Here is a 20,365-nt window from a genome sequence, read left to right as displayed (position 1 = left end):
TTGTGTTCAGTTTTGGTCTCCTAATCTGAGGAAGGACATTCTTGCTATTGAGGGAGTGCAGCGGAGGTTCACCAGACTGATTCCCGGGATGACAGGACTGACATATGAGGAGAGACTGGATCAACTGGGCCTATATTCACTGGAGTTTAGAAGGATGAGAGGGGATCTCATAGAAACATATAAAATTCTGACAGGATTGGACAGGTTAGAGACAGGAAGAATGTTCCCAATACTGGGGAAGTCCAGAACCAGGGATCACAGTCTAAGGATAAGGGGTAAGCCATTTAAGACCGAGATGAGGAGAAACTTCTTCACTCAGAGTTGTTAACCTGTGGAATTCTCTACCACAGAAAGTTGTTGAGGCCAGTTCGTTAGATATATTCAAGAGAGAGTTAGATATGGCCCTTACGGCCAACGGGATCAATGGGTATGGAGAGAAAGCAGGAAAGGGGTACTGAGGTGAATGATCAGCCATGATCTTATTGAATGGTGGTGCAGGCTCGAAGGGCCGAATGGCCTATTCCTGCACCTATTTGCTATGTTTCTATGTCCCCACTCCCCTGCCCTTTTCCCGTAGTCCTGCAAATTATTTTCCTTCAGACTTCTGCCACCAGGGACACAGAAACGCCGGTTTATGCCCCTAACTGTCAAATCCCCCTGGACTAGTGCAGACATTCTTTCTTTGTCTCCTGTGTGCAGTCAAATGTCCTGTGGTGCCTGGTAGCTTGAATCGTACTGCATTCCTCCAGAGTCGTCACCCTCCCCAGAATTCAAAACTGAAAGCTGGTTAACGAGTGCCCCTGACTCGGGGCACTCCTCCACTATCATCCTGTTTCTATACTCACTGGCACATGGCACTGGGCGTGCACCCCCACCCCCGGCCGAGTCTCCCTACTACCCTGTTTGGTGGTCACCCATGGTCTCATCTTTTGTAGCTGTGGGCTGACCACCTCCCGGAACGTAGGCTCCAGGAAACACTCGTACTCCCAGATGCAATGCAGTAACTCCAGCCGCTCCGAACCGCGGAGCGCGAGCTTGAGAAGCTGGAAGAACGTCAGTCGCACATAGTTACCCCGCGGGGGCCCATGAGATGTCCTGGAGTTCCCACCTAGAACAGCATGCACCTGCAATCGGAGGCCTTCAAAGAGGCGAGAGCTCGGGCACAGAGTAGACTCAATCCCACGAGCGGGAAAGGAAGGGCACCCAAAACAAGAGATCCCTGGATCACGACAGAGAGAGAGATTGAAATTAAACAGAAATAGGAGGCTTATGATAAATAACAACAGAAAATCTTAGCGGGTCAGGCAGCATCTGTGGAGAGAAACAGAGTTAGTGTTTCGGGTCTGTGACCCTTCGTCAGAACTGAAAGAGGTCGAGATGTAACAGCTTGTTAAGGAAGTGCTGGAGCACTGAAAGGTGAGGGAGGCTGAGGGGGACGCAGGGGAACGTAAAGTGGGGGGGGGGGGGAAAGAGTAGGGGGGGGGAGGGGAAAAGAGTAGGTGGGGGGGGGAAGAGAGAGAATGGGTGGGGGGGGGGGAAGAGAGAGAATGGGTGGGGGGGGGGGAAGAGAGAGAATGGGTGGGGGGGGGGGAAGAGAGAGAATGGGTGGGGGGGGGGAAGAGAGAGAATGGGTGGGGGGGGGGAAGAGAGAGAATGGGTGGGGGGGGGGGGGAAGAGAGAGAATGGGTGGGGGGGGGGGAAGAGAGAGAATGGGTGGGGGGGGGGGAAGAGAGAGAATGGGTGGGGGGGGGGGGAAGAGAGAGAATGGGTGGGGGGGGGGGGGAAGAGAGAGAATGGGTGGGGGGGGGGGGAAGAGAGAGAATGGGTGGGGGGGGGGAAGAGAGAGAATGGGTGGGGGGGGGGAAGAAAGAGAATGGGTGGGGGGGGGAGGAAGAGAGAGAATGGGGGGGGGGGAGAAGAGAGAGAATGGGTGGGGGGGGGAGCGAGAATGGGTGGGGGGGGGAGCGAGAATGGGTGGGGGGGGGAGCGAGAATGGGGGGGGAGAGAGAATGGGTGGGGGGTGGAAGATGGGGAATGGGTGGGGGGTGGAAGATGGTGGGGGGGGAAGATGGGGGGTGGAAGATGGTGGGGGGGGAAGATGGGGGGTGGGTGGGGGGGAAGATGGGGGGTGGGTGGGGGGGAAGATGGGGGGTGGGGGGGGAAGTTGGGGGGTGGGGGGGGAAGTTGGGGGGTGGGGGGGAAGAAAGGGGGTGGGGGGAAGATGGGGGGTGGGTGGGGGGGAAGATGGGGGGTGGGGGGGGAAGTTGGGGGGTGGGGGGGAAGAAAGGGGGTGGGGGGGGAGATGGGGGGTGGGGGGGGTGGGAGATGGGGGGTGGGGGGGGTGGGAGATGGGGGGTGGGGGGGGTGGGAGATGGGGGGTGGGGGGGGTGGGAGATGGGGGGTGGGGGGGGTGGGAGATGGGGGGTGGGGGGGGGGAAGATGGGGGGTGGGGGGGGGGAAGATGGGGGGTGGGGGGGGGGGAAGATGGGGGGTGGGGGGGGGAAGATGGGGGGTGGGGGGGGGGAAGATGGGGGGTGGGGGGGGGGAAGATGGGGGGTGGGGGGGGGGAAGATGGGGGGTGGGGGAAGATGGGGGGTGGGGAAGATGGGGGGTGGGGGGGGGGAAGATGGGGGGTGGGGGGGGGGAAGATGGGGGGTGGGGGGGGGGGAAGATGGGGGGTGGGGGGAAGATGGGGGGTGGGGGGAAGATGGGGGGTGGGGGGGGGGAAGATGGGGGGTGGGGGGGGGAAGATGGGGGGTGGGGGGGGGGGAAGATGGGGGGTGGGGGGGGGGAAGATGGGGGGTGGGGGGGGGAAGATGGGGGTGGGGGGGGAAGATGGGGGGTGGGGGGGGGAAGATGGGGGGTGGGGGGGGAAGATGGGGGGTGGGGGGGGAAGATGGGGGGTGGGGGGGGAAGATGGGGGGTGGGGGGGGGAAGATGGGGGGTGGGGGGGGGAAGATGGGGGGTGGGGGGGAAGATGGGGGGTGGGGGGGGGAAGATGGGGGGTGGGGGGGAGATGGGGGGTGGGGGGGAGATGGGGGGGGAAGATGGGGTGGGGGGGGAAAGATGGGGGGTGGGGGGGGGAAGATGGGGGGTGGGGGGGGGAAGATGGGGGGTGGGGGGGGGAAGATGGGGGGTGGGGGGGGGGAGAGAATGGGGGGGAGGGGAGGGGGTGGGGGGGAAGAAGAGGGGGTTAGGGGGGAAGAAGAGGGGGTTAGGGGGGAAGAGAGGAAGGGGAGGGACAGTGGGATCACAACATGGCTTTCGTGTGAGTGATGTGTGCTGCGACGAATCAGCGGTCGGGCCGGCTGACCCGCCAACCAATGAGCCGCCGAGGGAGGCGGCCCTTCCGGCGGCGGGTTTCCGGTCTGTCCAGTCTCCGGCGCCATGGCGACCGTGCGGCCTGTGTGGGTGCGGTCGGGCCCGCCACCATCCGACCGCCGTCCCGCTGCCCGCGCCCTGACCGCACGGACCCCGGGACTGGCAGCTCCGCACGCCGACCGCAGCCCCGCACTCACCCGCCGGCTCCACCTCCATCCCGTTGGTCGCCATCTCTTCGCGGGCCGCCGCGCGCGTGCGTGATCCGCCAAGCTGGGGACTAGATCGTCGGTGACGTCTTCGGAACGGTGCGTAGCCCGCCAATCAGAAGCCGCGCCGCGCGGCCGCCATCTTTGTAAAGGGGGTGGAGTGAAGGTGAACGGATGTGCCGCCGGGCGGAAGTGGTGCCCACTTGCTTGGCCAGGTTGCCAACTCTGGCTGGTGGTCATTCCTGGAGGTTTGATCATGTGATGTGCTGACCACATGACATCTGATTACATAACTTCTGCCAAAAATGTTATTTCATTCAGTTGGTTCCTTTCTGGTTGAACAAGGGGTCTCACATTTAAAAGGGAAATTAGGAGGAATTGCTTTTCTGAGGGTTGTAAATCTGTGGAATTCTCTGCCCCAGAGAGCTGTGGGGGCTGGGGCATTGAATATATTTAAGGCGGAGATAGACAGATGCAGGAAGAATGTTCCTGATGTTGGGGAAGTCCAGTTAAACTAATATGGCAGGGGGATGGGAACCAATGCAGGGAGGCAGAGGGAAACAAAATGGAGACAGAAGCAAAGGACAGAAAGGAGATGAGTAAAAGTGGAGGGCAGAGAAACCCAAGGCACAAAACAAAAAGGGCCACTGAATATAAAGGGACTGCAGGAGGGATTAAAACTAAAAATCATGGTTTAAAAATGAGGATTAAAACACTCTACCTAAACGCACGCAGCATTCGAAATAAAGTAAATGAGTTGATGGCACAAATCATTACAAATGGGTATGATTTGGTGGCCATTACAGAAACGTGGTTGCAGGGTGGCCAAGACTGGGAATTAAACATACAGGGGTATCTGATGATTCGGAAAGATAGACAAGAAGGGAAAGTAGGTGGGGTAGCTCTGTTAATAAAGGATGATATCAGGGCAGTTGTGAGAGACGATATTGGCTCTAATGAACAAAATGTTGAATCATTGTGGGTGGAGATTAGAGATAGTAAGGGGGAAAAGTCACTGGTGGGCGTAGTTTATAGGCCCCCAAATAATAACTTCACGGTGGGGCGGGCAATAATCAAGGGAATAATGGAGGCATATGAAAAAGGAACGGCAGTAGTCATGGGGAATTTTAACCTACATATCGATTGGTCAACTCAAATCGCACGGGGTAGTCTGGAGGAGGAATTCATAGAATGCATACGGGATTGTTTCTTAGAACAGTATGTTACAGAACCTACAAGGGAGCAAGCTATCTTGGATCTGGTCCTGTGTAATGAGACAGGAAAAATAAACGATCTCCTAGTTAAAGATCCTCTCGGAATGAGTGATCACAGTATGGTTGAATTTGGAATACAGATTGAGGGTGAGGAAGTTGTGTCAGAAACGAGCGTACTATGCTTAAACAAAGGGGACTACAGTGGGATGAGGACAGAGTTGGCTAAAGTAGACTGGAAACACAGACTAAACGGTGGCACAATTGAGGAACAGTGGAGGACTTTTAAGGAGCTCTTTCATAGTGCGCAACAAAAAATATTCCAGTGAAAAAGAAGGGTGGTAAGAGAAGGGATAACCAGCCGTGGATAACCAAGGAAATAAAGGAAAGTATCAAATCAAAGACCAATGCGTATAAGGTGGCCAAGGTTAGTGGGAAACTAGAAGATTGGGAACATTTTAAACAACAGCAAAGAATGACTAAAAAAGCAATAAAGAAAGGAAAACATAAAAACAGATAGTAAAAGCTTTTACAGATATATAAAACGGAAAAGAGTGACTAAAGTAAATGTTGGTCCCTTAGAAGATGAGAAGGGGGATTTAATAATGGGAAATATGGAAATGGCTGAGACCTTAAACAATTATTTTGCTTCGGTCTTCACAGTGGAAGACACAAAAACCATGCCAAAAATTGCTGGTCACAGGAATGTGGGAAGGGAGGTCCTTGAGACAATCACTATCACTAGGAGGATAGTGCTGGACAGGCTAATGGGACTGAAGGTAGACAAGTCCCCTGGTCCTGATGAAATGCATCCCAGGGTATTAAAAGAGATGGCGGAAGTTATAGCAGATGCATTCGTTATAATCTACCAAAATTCTCTGGACTCTGGGGAGGTGCCAGCGGATTGGAAAGCAGCTAATGTAACGCCTCTGTTTAAAAAAGAGGGCGGACAAAAGCCAGGTAACTATAGGCCGGTTAGTTTAACATCTGTAGTGGGGAAAATGCTTGAAACTATCATTAAGGAAGAAATAGCGGGACATCTAGATAGGAATAGTGCAATCAAGCATGGATTCATGAAGGGGAAATCATGTTTAACTAATTTACTGGAATATTTTGAGGATATAACGAGCATGGTGGATAGAGGTGTACTGATGGATGTAGTGTATTTAGATTTCCAAAAGGCATTCGATAAGGTGCTACACCAAAGATTACTGCAGAAGATAGAGGTACGCGGAGTCAGAGGAAATGTATTAGCATGACAGAGAATTGGCTGGCTAACAGAAAGCAGAGAGTCGGGATAAATGGGTCCTTTTCGGGTTGGAAATCGGTGGTTAGTGGTGTGCCACAGGGATCGGTGCTGGGACCACAACTGTTTACAATATACATAGATGACCTGGAAGAGGGGACAGAGTGTCGTGTAACAAAATTTGCCGATGACACAAAGATTAGTGGGAAAGCGGGTTGTGTCGAGGACACAGAGAGGCTGCAAAGAGATTTAGATAGGTTAAGCGAATGGGCTAAGGTTTGGCAGATGGAATACAATGTCGGAAAGTGTGAGGTCATCCACCTTGGGGGAAAAAAAGCAGGAAAAGGGAATATTATTTGAATGGGGAGAAATTACAACATGCTGCGGTGCAGAGGGACCTGGGGGTCCTTGTGCATGAATCCCAAAAAGTTAGTTTGCAGGTGCAGCAGGACATCAGGAAGGTGAATGGAATGTTGGCCTTCATTGCGGGAGGGATGGAGTACAACAGCAGGGAGGTCCTGCTGCAACTGTATAAGGTATTGGTAAGACCGTACCTGGAGTACTGTGTGTTTGGTCACCTTACTTAAGGAAGAATATACTGGCTTTGGAGTGGGTACAGAGACGATTCATTAGGCTGATTCCGGAGATGAGGGGGTTACCTTATGATGATAGATTGAGTAGACTGGGTCTTTACTCCTTGGAGTTCAGAAGGATGAGGGGTGATCTTATAGAAACATTTAAAATAATGAAGGGGATAGACAAGATAGAGGCGGAGAGGTTGTTTCCATTGGTTGGGGAAACTAGAACTAGGGGGCACAGCCTCAAAATAAGGGGGAGCCAATTTAAAACTGAGTTGAGAAGGAATTTCTTCTCCCAGAGGGTTGTGAATCTGTGTAATTCTCTGCCTAAGGAAGCACTTGAGGCTAGCTCATTGAATGTATTCAAGTCACAGATAGATAGATTTTTAACCGATAAGGGAATTAAGGGTTACGGGGAGCGGGCGGATAAGTGGAGCTGAGTCCACAGCCAGATCAGCCATGATCTTATTGAATGACGGAGCAGGCTCGAGGGGCTAGATGGCCTACTCCTGTTCCTAATTCGACTGGGCCTGTATTCACTGGAGTTTAGAAGAATGAGAGGGGATCTCATAGAAACATATAAAATTCTGATGGACTGGACAGGTTAGATGCAGGAAGAATGTTCCCAATGTTGGGGAAGTCCAGAACCAGGGGACACAGTCTTAGGATAAGGGGTAAGCCATTTAGGACCGAGGTGAGGAGAAACTTCTTCACTCAGAGAGTTGTTAACCTGTGGAATTCTCTACCGCAGAGAGTTGTTGATGCCAGTTCATTGGATATATTCAAGAGGGAGTTAGATGTGGCCCTTACGGCTAAAGGGATCAAGGGGTATGGAGAGAAAGCAGGAAAGGGGTACTGAGGTGAATGATCAGCTATGATCTTATTGAATGGTGGTGCAGGCTCGAAGGGCCGAATGGCCTACTCCTGCACCTATTTTCTATGTTTCTCTGTATTGGGACCACTGCTCTTCTTGACATATATTACTGACCTGGACTTGATTATACAGGACATCATTTCAAAGTTTGCAGATGACATGGAATTGGTAAATGTAGTAAACCACGAGGAGAATAGTAACAGAATTCAGGGGCACATTAGACAGACTGGTGAAATGGACAGACACATGGTAGCAAGACTTCCTTACTCTTGTACTCCAACTCCCTTGCAATAAAGGGCAACATGCCATTTGCCTTCCTTATTGCTTGCTGTACCTGCATGCTTGCTTTCTGTGTTTCTTGCACAAGGGACACCCAAATCTCTCTGGACACCAACATTTAAAAGTTTCTCACTATTTAAAAAAATATTCTGTTTTTCTATCCTTCCGACCAAATAACCGCACATTTCCCCACGTTATACTTCATCTGCCACCTTACTTCCCACTCACTTACTCTATCTATACCCCTTTGCAGACGCTCTGTATTCTCCTCGCAGCTTACTGTCCCACCTAGCTTTGTATCGTCAGCAAACTTAGATGCATTACACTTGGGTCCCTTCACCTAGGTCATTAATATAGATTGTAAATAGCTGAGGCCCCAGCATTCATCCCTGCAGCACTCCACTAGTTATAGCCTGCCAACTTGAAAATGACCTGTTTATCCCTCCTCTCTGTTTTTGGTCCATTAACCAATCCTCTATCCATGCCAATACATTACCTCCAATCCTATGAGCCTTTATCTTGTATAATAACATTTTATGTAGCACCTTATTGAATGCCTTTTGGAAATGTGGATATACTACATCCACTGGTTCCCCTTTATCTACCCTGCTGGTTACATCCTCAAAAACACAATTTCCCTTTCATAAAACCATGTTGACTCTGCCTAATCATGTTATGATTTTCGAAGTGCCCTGATACCACTTCCTTAACAATGGATTCCAGCATTTTCCCGACGACTGATGCCAAGCTAACTGGCCTGTAGTTCCCTGTCTCTCCTTTCTTGAATAGCGGTGTTACATTTGCTACCTTCCAATCCGCTGGGACCGTTCTAGAATCTAGGGAATTTTGAAAGATTGAACCAATGCATCCACTATCTCTGCAGTCACCTCTTTTAGAACCTTCGAATGTAGGCCGTTAGGTCCAGGGGATTTGTCGACTTTTAGGCCCATTAGTTTCTCTAGTGCATTTTCTCTACTTGTGTTAATTACATTAAGTTCCTCACCCTCCTTAGACCCTTGGTTCCCCACCATTTTGGGTATGATTTTTGTGTCTTCTGTGAAGACAGATACAAAATATTTATTTAGTGTTTCTTCCATTTTCTTATTCCCCATAATAATAATAGTCTCCAAGGGACCAATGTTTACTTTTGCTACTCTCTTCCTTTTTACATATTTGTAGAAGCTCTTACAACATGTTTTTATATTTCTTGCTAGTTTACTCTCATGGTCTATTTTTTTCCTTTTTATCAATGGTTTGGTCACCCTTGGCTGGTTTCTGACACTCTCCCAATCCTCAGGCTTACTACTACTATTCGCAACGTTATAAGCTTCTTTCAATCTAATACCATCCTTAATTTCTTTAGTTAGCCACAGATGGATCATTTTTCCCGTGGAGTTTTTGTTTCTCAATGGAATGTATTTTTGTTGAGAATTATGAAATATTTCTTTAAATGCTAGCCACTGCTTATCTACTGCCATACCTTGCAATCTATTTTTCTAATCTACCTCAGCCAACTCGCCCTTCATACCTAGGTAATTGGCTTTATTTAAGTTTTAGACTCCAGTTTCGGACTTGGGCAAGTCACTCTCAAACGTAATGTGAAATTCTATGATATTATGATCACTCTGCCTCCAGAGTCCTTTACTATGAGATTACTAATTAACCCTATCTCATTAAACAATACAAGATCTACAATAGCCTGTTCCCTGGTTGGTTCCATGACATATTGTTCTAGGAAACTGTCCCGAATGCATTCCATGGCCTCGTCCTCCAGACTACCTTTACCAATTTGATTTGTCCAGTCTACATGAAGATTAATGTCCCCCATAATTTTTGCATTACCAATGTTACAAGCGCCTACTATTTCTTGATTAATGTTCTGTCCAACGGTATAGCTCAGAGGGCCGATATACTGCTCCCAACAGTGTTTTCTGCCCCTTGTTATTCCTTATCTCCACTGATAATGATTCCACTTCCCGATCTTCCAAGCCGAAGATCCTTTCTCTCTGCTGTCCTTGTGCCGTCCTGGGTCTGCCTCTTCGGTTTTTGCCTGCATCGTTTTCGATGCTGTGTTAAGTTGCTGATGTGCAGCGTGAGGGCACGATCGTTACTTGTCTTTTTCATTCCCCAGGTACCTGTGACCATGGACCCTGAGCACACCGATGAGTTGGATCTCACCGAGACTGCGGGGGTGAGTGAGGCCACCCTCGAAAACAGTCTGCACGAGTGCAAGGACAGGCTGGGGAATCGACGGGGGCCGCGACTGGAAGGGGTGTTGCCGGACAATCCCCAAGATGACCCGGAGAGGGGGTCCAGCGAGACGGAGTGTGGGCCCAGCAGGACGGAGGGAAGACCCAGCGAGATGGAGAGAGGGCCCAGCGGGTTGGAGGGAGGGCCCAGCGAGACGGAGGGAGGGCCCAGCGAGATGGAGAGAGAGCCCAGCAGGTCAGAGGGAAGACCCAGCGAGACGGAGCGTGGGCCCAGCGGGTTGGAGGGAAGGCCCAACGAGACGGAGCATGGGCCCAGCGGGTCGGAGGGAGAGCCCAACGAGATGGAGAGAGAGCCCAGCGGGTCAGAGGGAAGACCCAGCGAGACGGAGCGTGGACCCAGCGAGACGGAGCGTGGGCCCAGCGGGTCGGAGGGAAGGCCCAGCGCGTCGGAGGGAAGGCCCAGCGGGTCGGAGGAGGAGGTGGCGGGCATGTCCGAAGCTGACAAGCCGGAGAAGGATACATTGGCCAAGGCTGGGCGGGAAAGCTTGAGGCGGGGGAGGACTGGGTCGTACCGCTGTTCCCAGTCTGCGAAGGACTTTATCTCCCTGCCCGAGCTGCGACACCACGAGTGGGCCCACACTGGCGAGCGGCCTTTCATCCGCCGCTCCCGCGGCAAAAGCCTCTCGCAGATGTTCGACCTCCAGCGGCACGCCGGGGCCCACAGGGACTGGTGGCCCCGCCAGTGCGGCAAGCCTTTGCTCAGCGGCCCGGCCTGGCGAGAGCGCCAACAGGTCCCCGCCGACCAGTGGGCCTGCAGACAAGCACCATGCGATAGGATCTTGACCCGCGTGTCCGCGCTCAGCAATCCCGGGGGCCCGGCGCAGTGTCCCGACTACGGCACGTCCTTCAGGCGCCGCGCCGTGCTGCGAGACCACCAGCGGCTCCGCAGCACCCCGTGCGCCCGCCCAGAGCACGGCCAGACCCGCCACCGTCCACCGGGGACCCTGCGGACCGAGGACAAGCCCCACAGATGTGCCGTTGTGAACCAGGCCCGGGCCAGGCCCTGCGCCTTCTCCCCGTGCGGCCTCTCCCTCGACCGCCGGCACAGGCTGAAACAGCACCAGGGGATTCCCAGTGCCCATGGGGAATCGCACGGCGTGGGCCGTGCACCAGCCACTGGCCTGGAGAGACGGAGCCGGGTGTACCGCCCAGAGCCCAGGCCCTTCGCCAATGGCAAGGCCGGCAGCCAGATCAGCACCCTCCAGAGACACAAATGTTTCCTCCCCAAGGGGCAGGAGGCGGCCGTGGGCCGGGATGGGGGACCGAGCTGGGGGGCGGACTGGGGGCCAGATGGAGGACTGGATCGGCCGTCGGACGGGGGAGCGGCAATGGATGGAGGACCAGGACAGGAGGCGGACAGGCTTCCGGGGACGGATGGAGGGGTGGACGGGGGAGAAAGCTGGCTGCCGGACGGGGGACCGGGTCGGGGGGCGGACGGAGGAGCGAAGGCAGACGGGGGACCGGATCGGGGGGCGGACGGGGCACCGGATTTGGGGGTGAACCGGGGACCGGATGGAGGACTGGACCGGCTGTCAGACAGGGGAGTGGGGACGGATGGAGGACCAGGACGGGGGGCGGACGGGGGACTGGGGGCCCAGGGGGAAGCGGAGCGGGACCACCCCCACAGTTGCTCCCAGTGCGATGGGCCTTTGGGCCAGCAATGCCAGCGGCTACGCGACCCCGGGGGGCGCCCCTTCGCGTGTGCCGACTGCGGGAAGGCCTTCACGCGCCTTCGGGGGCTGCAGGACCACCAGCGCATCCACAGCGGCGAGCGGCCCTTCCTGTGCGGGCAGTGCGGCAAGGCCTTCACGCGCATGTCGGCGCTGCGGGTCCATCTGCAGGCGCACGGCGGGGCCCGGCCCTACCACTGCAGCCTGTGCGGCATGAAGTTCGCCTTCGGCTCCCGCCTGCGCCGCCACATGCGGACCCACACGGGCGAGCGGCCGTACGTCTGCGCCCAGTGCGGGGTGGCCTTCGCCCAGTCCTCCAACCTCAAGGACCACCAGCGCAGCCACTCCGGGGAGAAGCCGCACGTGTGCCGGGAGTGTGGCCGGGCCTTCGTGTCCTCCTCCACGCTGGTCAAGCACCTGCGGACCCACACCGGGGAAAAGCCCTACACCTGCCGGCTGTGCGGCAAATCCTTCACCCAGTCCTCCACCCTGAAGCGGCATAAGTGCCTGGTGGCCCAGCGGCAGCGGGACGCCAGGGAGAGCGGGAGCGCGGCCGCGGAGGAGACGGAGAGGGCGGAGGAGGAGATACTGTGCATCTGCGAGTGCGGCAAACCCTATGTGAAGCGGGGACGCGCCCAGCCACAGCAGTGCCCGCACACGGCCCAGGGGCACTGCAAGAGTAAGGAGGTGCCCTGAGGGCAACGCGTGCCAAGGCTGGCCGTTCCCCGGCTGGGTGCTTTGTACTGGCGACTGAGGAGTGACCGGTGCTGTTTATCTGAGGCATTGACCAGTGGCGCTCTCCCCCCCCCCCCCTCCCCACGCCCAAATAACCCGGCCGGACATGCATGCGGAGAGAAGCTACGTTGTGAAGAGAAGGAATGGCACCGACGGCCCCCTCGCGACTCGTGTTCCCAGGGGTTGCACCCGCTGAGGGCGGCCTGTCAGACCTAGCCCTGCGCCCTTTCTGCCAACGTTCTCGTTGGGCTGCGGCAGTGGCTGGTGTTTGAGCCCTGGCCTTTGGAGAGGAGGCAGTGGCTGCCGTGAGCAGGGCCTGCCGTGATGTGCCCATGCCAACGCTATTGATGTAAACGGCAAGGTGACACTCTAGCTTTTCGCGTGCTGCCTCGATCAGTGTTTGAATCGGACTGTCCAGGCAGCCCATTGATGGGACGAAGTCTCTCCCCATCGGTGACTCAGAAATCTTCCTCGATCGATGCTGACTGACCAATAGGAATTCAGCCGTGTGTTGTGACTCTGCAGATCTCGCTCTTGTGCTGTAATAGTTTGAGACGTGACAGAACCCCTCGGTGCCCAGGACCTCGGGGAGAGGTGGGTGCAGGGTGGAAGGGTACACTAGTGTATTAGGGAGAGGGGTGAGTGCACATGCGTATCGGGTAGAGCTGGGTGGAGGGATATAGTAGGGTATCAGTTAGGGATATCGGGTAAGAGGGTTAGAACATAAGAATTAAGAGCTGGAGAAGGCCATACAGCCCCTCGAGCCTGCCCCGCCATTCAATAAGATCATGGCTGATCTTCAACCTCAACTCCACTTTCTTGCCCCATCCCCATATCCCTTGATTCCCTTAAAAGTTCCAAAACCTGTCGATCTCAGCCTTGAATATAGTCAACGATTCAGCATCCACAGCCCTTTAGGGTCGAGAATTGCAAAGATTCACAACCCTTTGAGTGAAGAAATGTCTCCTCATCTCAGTCCTAAATGTCCGTTCCATTATCCTGAGACTGTGCCCTCTAGTTCTAGACTCTCCAGCCAGAGGAAACAATCTATCAGAATGCGATTGCCTCTCATTCTTCTAAATTCCAGTGAGTACAGGCCCATTCTACTCAATCTCTCCTCATAGGACAACCCTCTCACCCCAGGAATTAATCAATGTATCCCAAGCTGTAACTGAAGCAAGGGGGGAAATAGCAGAGGCTCTGACCATAATTTTCCAGTCCTCTCTGGCTACAGGTGAGGTGCCAGATGACTGGAGGACTCGTAATGTTGTACCATTGTTTTAAAAGTGAGAACGGGATAGACCGAGTAATTACAGGCCAGTCAATGTAACCTTGGTGATGGGAAAATTATTGGGAAACATTCTGAGAGACATTAATTGTCATTAATCAAGGACAGTCAGCATAGATTTGTTAGGGGAAGGTCGTGTCTGACTAACTCGAATTTTTTGAGGAGATAACAGGGTCGATGAGGGTAGCGCGGTTGATGTAATCTACATGGATTTTAGCAAGGCTTTTGATAAGGTCTCTCATGGCTGATTGGTTAGAAATGTAAAAGTCCATGGGATCCATAGGAAAGTGGCAAGGTAGATCCAAAATTGGCTCAGTGACAGGAAGCAAAGGGTAATGGTTGATGGGTGTTTTTGTGACTGGAAGGCTGTTTCCAGTGGGGTTCCACAGGGCTCAGCACTAGGTCCCTTGCTTTTTGTGGTATACATCAATGATTTAGACTTCAATGTAGGGGACATGATTAAGAAGTTTGCAAAAGATACCAAAGCTGGCTGTGTGGGTGATGGTGAGGAAGAAAGCTGTGGACTGCAGGAAGATATCAATGAACTGATCAAGTGGACAGAAAAGTGGCAAATGGAATTCACTCTGGAGAGCTGTGCGATAATGTATTTGGGGACGGCGACCAGGCAAGGGAATACACAATAAATGGTAGGACACTGAGAAGTGTAGAGGAACAGGGACCTTGGCGTGCATGTCCATAGATCCCTGAAGGTAGCAGGCCAGGTAGATAAGGTGGTTAAGAAGGCATACAGGATACTTTCCTTCATTAGCCGAGGCATAGAATATAAGAGCAGGGAGGTTATGCTTGAAATGTATAAAACACTAGTTTGGCCACTACATGAAGTACTGGTCACCATATTACAGGAAAGATGTGATTGCACTAGAGAGGGTTCAGAGGAGATTTACGAGGATGTTGCCAGGACTGGAGAATTTTAGCTATGAGGAAAGATTGGAAAGGCTGAAGTTGTTTTCTTTGGAATGGAGGAGATTGAGGGGAGACTTAATTGACATCGGATTACACAGGATATACAGCACAGAAACCGGCCATTCAGCCGAACCAGTCCATGCCGGCGTTTAAGCTCCACTCGAGCCTCCTCCCGTCTTTCCTCATCTAAATCTATCAGCATAACCCTCTATTCCCTTCTCCCCCATACGCTTGTCTAGCCTCCACTTAAATGCATTGATACTATTCACTTCAACCCCTCCCTGTGGCAGCGAGTTCCACATTCTCACCACTCCGGATAAAGAAGTTTCTTCTGAATTCCCTACTGGATTTCTTGGTGACTATCTTATATTGATGGCCTCTAGTTATGCTCTTCCACACAAATGGAAACATTATCTCTGTATACACTCTTATCAAAACCTTTCTTAATTTTAGAGACCTCTATTAGGCCACCCCTCAGCCTTCTTTCAAGAGGAAAGAGACCCAGCCTGTTCATCCTTTTCTGATATGTATACCCTCGCATTTCTGGTATCATCCTTGTAAATCTTCTCTGCACCTTCTCCAGTGCCTCTATATCCTTTTTATAATATGGCGACCAGAACTGTATGCAGTGCTCCAAGTGTGGTCTAAGGTCTCCAGTCGTCTTGGATAACCCTTGCCACTGGACCAAGACCTCGCTCTGTCAAGCCCGTGTGATGGCTGGGGTGCAACGGCCACCACACGTTAAAAAAATCCACGCACAGGTATCTTCCACCCTTCAACATGTAGTTCGGGACCTGGAATATTTGGTCCTTCATTGAAACAACTGAGAACTCATCCCTTTTTGGTGTGGAAGCAAGTCATCCTCGATACGAGGGACCGCCTAAGAAGAGAAGAACCAAGGTTTGATACAGGTTTAACATAACTTCCTTACTTTTCAATTCTATATAGTTTGCTTTTTTTTCAATGGCCTTGCTAACCTGTGTCGCAACTGTTAGTGATTTGTGTATTTGTACTCCGAGATCCCTTTGTTCCTCTACCCCACCCAGACTCGTACCCTCCAAGTAATAAGTGACCTCCCTATTCTTCCGACCAAAATGTAATACCTCGCATTTATCTGTGTTGAACTTCATTTGCCAATTATGTGTCCATTCTGCAAGTTTATTAATGTTCCCCTGTAATTTGTTGCAGTCCTCCTCAGTATTGACTATCCCCCCAATTTGGTGTCGCCCGCAAATTTAGAAGTTGTGTTTTTGATTCCAAAGTCTAAATCGTTAATATAAATTGTGAACAACAGTGGTCCCAGCACTGAGCCTTGTGGAACACCACTACCCACCATTAGCCACTGTGAATCATAGCATCACAGAAATTTACAACGCAGAAGGAGGCCATTTTGGCCCATCGTGTCCGCACCGGCCGACCAAGAGCTATCCAGCCTAATCTCACTTTTCAGTTCTTGCTCCGTGAATTACCCCGACTCTCTGCCTTTTACTCCTACTCTCAGCTTTCCATCTTAAAGACAGCTAGCCATCAATTCTGCTAATTGTCCCCTGACTCTGCATTTTCATACCTTGTTCATCAGCACCTTATCAAAGGCCTTTTGAAAATTGAGGCGCCTTAAAATATGAGGGGCCGAGATAGAGTAGATAGGAAGGACTTATTTCCCTTAGTGGAGAGGTCAATAACTAGAAGGTATAGATTTAAAGTAATTGGTAGAAGGATTAGAGGGGAGTTGCGGAGAACCTTTTTCACCCAGAGCGTTGTCGGTGTCTGGAACACACTGGCTGAAAGGGTGGTAGAGGCAGAAACCCTTGCCACATTTAAAAAGTACTTGGATATGTATTTGGAGTGCCGTAACCTGCAGGGCTACGGACCAAGAGCTGAAAAGTGTGATTGGGCTGGATGGCTCTTTTTTGGCCGGAACGGACACACTGCTTCCTTCAGTGCCGTAAATTTCTATGAATCTAGTGCACCTTCATTGCACTCCCTCTAAGGCAAGTATATCCTTCCTTAGGTAAGAGACCGCAACAGTGCACAATACTCCAGGTGTGGTTTCACCAGAACCGTGTTCAATTGCAGCAAGAATTCCTTACTCTTGTACTCCAAGCCCCTTGCAGTAAAGGCTAACATGCCATTTTGCCTTCTTAATTGCTTGCTGTACCTGCATGCTAACTCTGTGTTTCCTGTATGAGGACACCTAAATCTCTGAACACCAATATTTTTTATTCTTCCTACCAAAGTGAATAACCTCACATTTCCCCATGTCACACTGTCTGCCACCATGCCCACTCACATAACTTATCTGTATCCCTTTGTGTCCTGACAGCTTACATTTCCAACTAGCTTTGTATCACCAGCAAACTTGGATACATTACACTTGGTCCCTTCTTCTAATTCATGAATGTAGATTATAAATAGCTTAGCCCGTGTCACAGCCTGCCAACCTGAAAATGACCCGTTTATTCCTACTCTCTGTTTTCTGTCTGTTAACCAATCCTCTGTCCATGCTTAATACATTACCCCCAACCCCATGAGAACCTATCTTATGCAACAACCTTTTGTGTGGCGCCTTATCGTATGCCTTTTGAGAATCCATAATATACTACATCCACTGGTTCCCTTTATCTACCCTGCTAGTTACATCCTCAAAAAACTCTGAATAGATTTGTCAAACATGATTTCCCTTTCATAAATCCATGTTGATTCTGCCTAATCATTTTATGCCCAGTTACCTCTTCCTTAATAATAGATTTCAGCATTTTCCCGATGATGATGTCAGGCTAACTGGCTTGAAGTTCCCTGTTTTCTCTCTCGCCCCCCCCGCCCCCTTTCTTGAACAGCAGTGTTATATTTGCTACCTTCCAATCCACTGGGACCTTTCTGGAATCGAGGGAACTTTAGAAGATCACAACCAATGCATACATGATCTCTTCAGCCATATCTTTTCGAATTCGAGGATGTAGGCCATCACGTCTAGGGGATTTGTCGGCTTTTAGTCCCATTACTTTCTCCAGCACCTTTTCTTTAATAATTACTTTAAGCCTCGGTCTTATTAGGTTTTTGTGTCTTCTATTGTGATAACATTCTTAACATTTGTTTAAAGTCCCTGTCATTCCCTGATTCCCCATTATAATTTCTTCTGTCTCAGCCTCCAAGGGACCAACGATTAGTTTCGCTATTCTGTTCCTGTTTTTATTCTTGTAGAAACTCTTGCGATCTGTTTTTATATTTCTTGCTAGTTTACTCTCTGTTTTTTAGCCCTCTTTATCACATTTTTGCTGGTTTCTAAAACTCTCGTAAACCTCAGGCTTACTCATCTTGGCAACATTATAAGCCTGTTAATCTAATACTATCCTTAACCTCTTAGCCATGGAAGGATCACTTTTCCCGTGGCATTTTTATTTCTCAATGGAATATTTATTAATTGAGAGTTAAGAAATACTTCTTTAAAATATTTGTCATTACATATCTACTGTTATAACTTCAATCAAATTTCCCGATTTATTCCAGCCAACTTGCCCCTCATACCAATGTAAAGAAAGGTAACTTCGATGGTATGTGATGCCAATTGGCTGGGATAGACTGGCGAATGACACTTAAAGAGTTGACGGTGGGTAGGCAATGGCAGACATTTAAAGATCACTTGGATGAACTTCAACAATTGTACATCCCTCTCTGGTGTAAAAATAAGTTGGGGAAGGTGGCTCAACCGTGGCTAACAAGGGAAATTAGGGATAGTATTAAATCCAAGGAAAAGGCATATAAATTGACCAGAAAAAGCAGCAAACCTGAGGACTGGGAGAAATTTAGAATTCAGCAGAGGAGGACAAAGGGTTTAATTAGGAGGGGGAAAATAGAGTATGAGAGGAAGCTTGCTGGGAACATAAAAACTGACTGCTAAAGCTTCTAAAGATATGTGAAGAGAAAAAGATTAGTGAAGACAAATGTAGTCCCTTGCAGTCAGAATCAGGTGAATTTATAATGGGGAATGAAGAAATGGCAGACCAATTGAACAAATACTTTGGTTCGGTCTTCACTAAGGAAGACACAAATAACCTTCCAGAAATACTAGGGGACCAAGGGTCTAGCGAGCAGGAGGAACTGAAGGAAATCCTTATTAGTTAGGAAATTGTGTTCAGGAAATTGATGGGATTGAAGGCTGATAAATCCCCGGGGCCTGATAGTCTGCATCCCAGAGTACTTAAGGAAGTGGCCCTATAAATAGTGGATGCATTGGTGGTCATTTCCCAACATACTATAGACTGGATCAGTTCCTATGGACTGGAGGGTAGCTAATGTAACACCATTTTTTAAAAAAGGAGGGAGAGAGAAAACGGAATTATAGAGTGGTTAGCCTGACATTGGTAGTGCGGAAAATGTTGCAATCAATTTATTAAAGATGCAATAGCAGCGCATTTGCAAAGCAGTGACAGGATCGGTCTAAGTCAACATGGATTTATGAAAGGAAAATCATGCTTAACAAATCTAGAATTTTTTGAGGATGTAACTCGTAGAGTGGACAAGTGAGAACCAGTGGACGTGGTGTATTTGAACTTTCAAAAGGCTTTTGACAAGGTCTCACACAAGAGATTAGTGTGCAAAATTAAAGCAGATAGTATTGGGAGTAATGTATTCACGTGGATAGAGAACTGGTTGGCAGACAGGAAGCAGAGAGTTGGGATAAACGGATCCTTTTCAGAATGGCAGGCAGTGACTAGTGGGGTAACGCAGGGCTCAGTGCTGGGACCCCAGCTATTTACAATATACATCAATGATTTAGATGAAGGAATTGAGTGTAATATCTCCAAGTTTGCAGATGACACTAAGCTGGGTGGCGGTGTGAGCTGTGAGGAGGATGCTAAGATGCTGCAGGGTGACTTGGACAGGTTAGGTGAGTGGGCAAATGCATGGCAGATGCAATATAATGTGGATAAATGTGAGGTTATCCACTTTGGTGGCAAAAACAGGAAGACAATATTATCTGAATGGTGGCAGATTAGGAAAAGGGGAGGTGTAACGAGACCTGGGTGTCATGGTACATCAGTCATTGAAAGTTGGCATGTAGGTACAGCAGGCGGTGAAGAAGGCAACTGGCATGTTGGCCTTCATAGCGAGAGGATTTGAGTATATGAGCAGGGAGGTCTTACTGCAGTTGCACAGGGCCTTGGTGAGGCCACACCTTGAATATTGCGTACAGTTTTGGTCACCTAATCTGAGGAAGGAGATTCTTGCTGTTCAGGGAGTGCAGCAAAGGTTCACCAGACTGATTCACGAGATGGCAGGACTGATATATGAAGAAAGACTGGATCGACTAGGCTTATATTCACTGGAATTTAGAAGAATGAAAGGGGATCTCATAGAAATATATAAAATTCTGATGGGATTGGACAGGTTAGATTACATGCAGGAAGATTGTTCCCGATGTTGGGGAAGTCCAGAATCAGGGGTAACAGTCTGAGGGTAAGGGGTAAGCCATTTAGGACCGAGATGAGGAGAAACTTCTTCACTCAGAGAATTGAGAAACTGTGGAATTCTCTACCATAGAAAGTTGTTGAGGCCAGTTCATTAGATATATTCAAAAGGGAGTTAAATGTGGCCCTTAGAGCTAAAGGGATCAAGGGATATGGAGAGAAAGCAGGAATGGCGTACTGAAGTTGCATGATCGGCTATGATCTTATTGAATGGTGATGCAGGCTCAGAGGGCCGAACGGCCTACTCCTGCATCTATTTTCTAATTGGCTTTATTTAGATTTAATACTCTGGTTT

The 20,365-nt window shown here is 50.5% G+C and overlaps 2 protein-coding genes across 2 annotated transcripts in view; one reads left to right on the top strand and one right to left on the bottom strand.

Moving 5' to 3' along the window:
• Positions 1–3,646, bottom strand: part of cops6 (COP9 signalosome subunit 6) — a 56,770-nt gene extending 53,124 nt beyond the window's left edge. The window contains exon 1 of the mRNA XM_070863063.1: positions 3,519–3,646. Within this exon, the coding sequence (XP_070719164.1) occupies positions 3,519–3,552 (34 nt within the window). The 5' untranslated portion in view covers positions 3,553–3,646. The remainder of the gene's footprint in view (positions 1–3,518) is intronic.
• On the top strand, positions 3,387–12,621 carry LOC139232792 (zinc finger protein 420-like). The gene is made up of 2 exons (XM_070863285.1): positions 3,387–3,626; positions 9,847–12,621. Exon 2 carries the CDS (start codon positions 9,859–9,861, stop codon positions 12,349–12,351), a length of 2,493 nt encoding a protein of 830 aa, XP_070719386.1. The 5' UTR covers positions 3,387–3,626; positions 9,847–9,858; the 3' UTR covers positions 12,352–12,621.
• Positions 12,622–20,365: the final 7,744 nt, after the last annotated feature.

The sequence above is a fragment of the Pristiophorus japonicus genome, chromosome 20 (assembly GCF_044704955.1).
Source record: "Pristiophorus japonicus isolate sPriJap1 chromosome 20, sPriJap1.hap1, whole genome shotgun sequence".
Taxonomy (NCBI): Eukaryota; Metazoa; Chordata; class Chondrichthyes; family Pristiophoridae; genus Pristiophorus; species Pristiophorus japonicus.
This window is presented reverse-complemented; position numbering and strand designations above follow the sequence as displayed.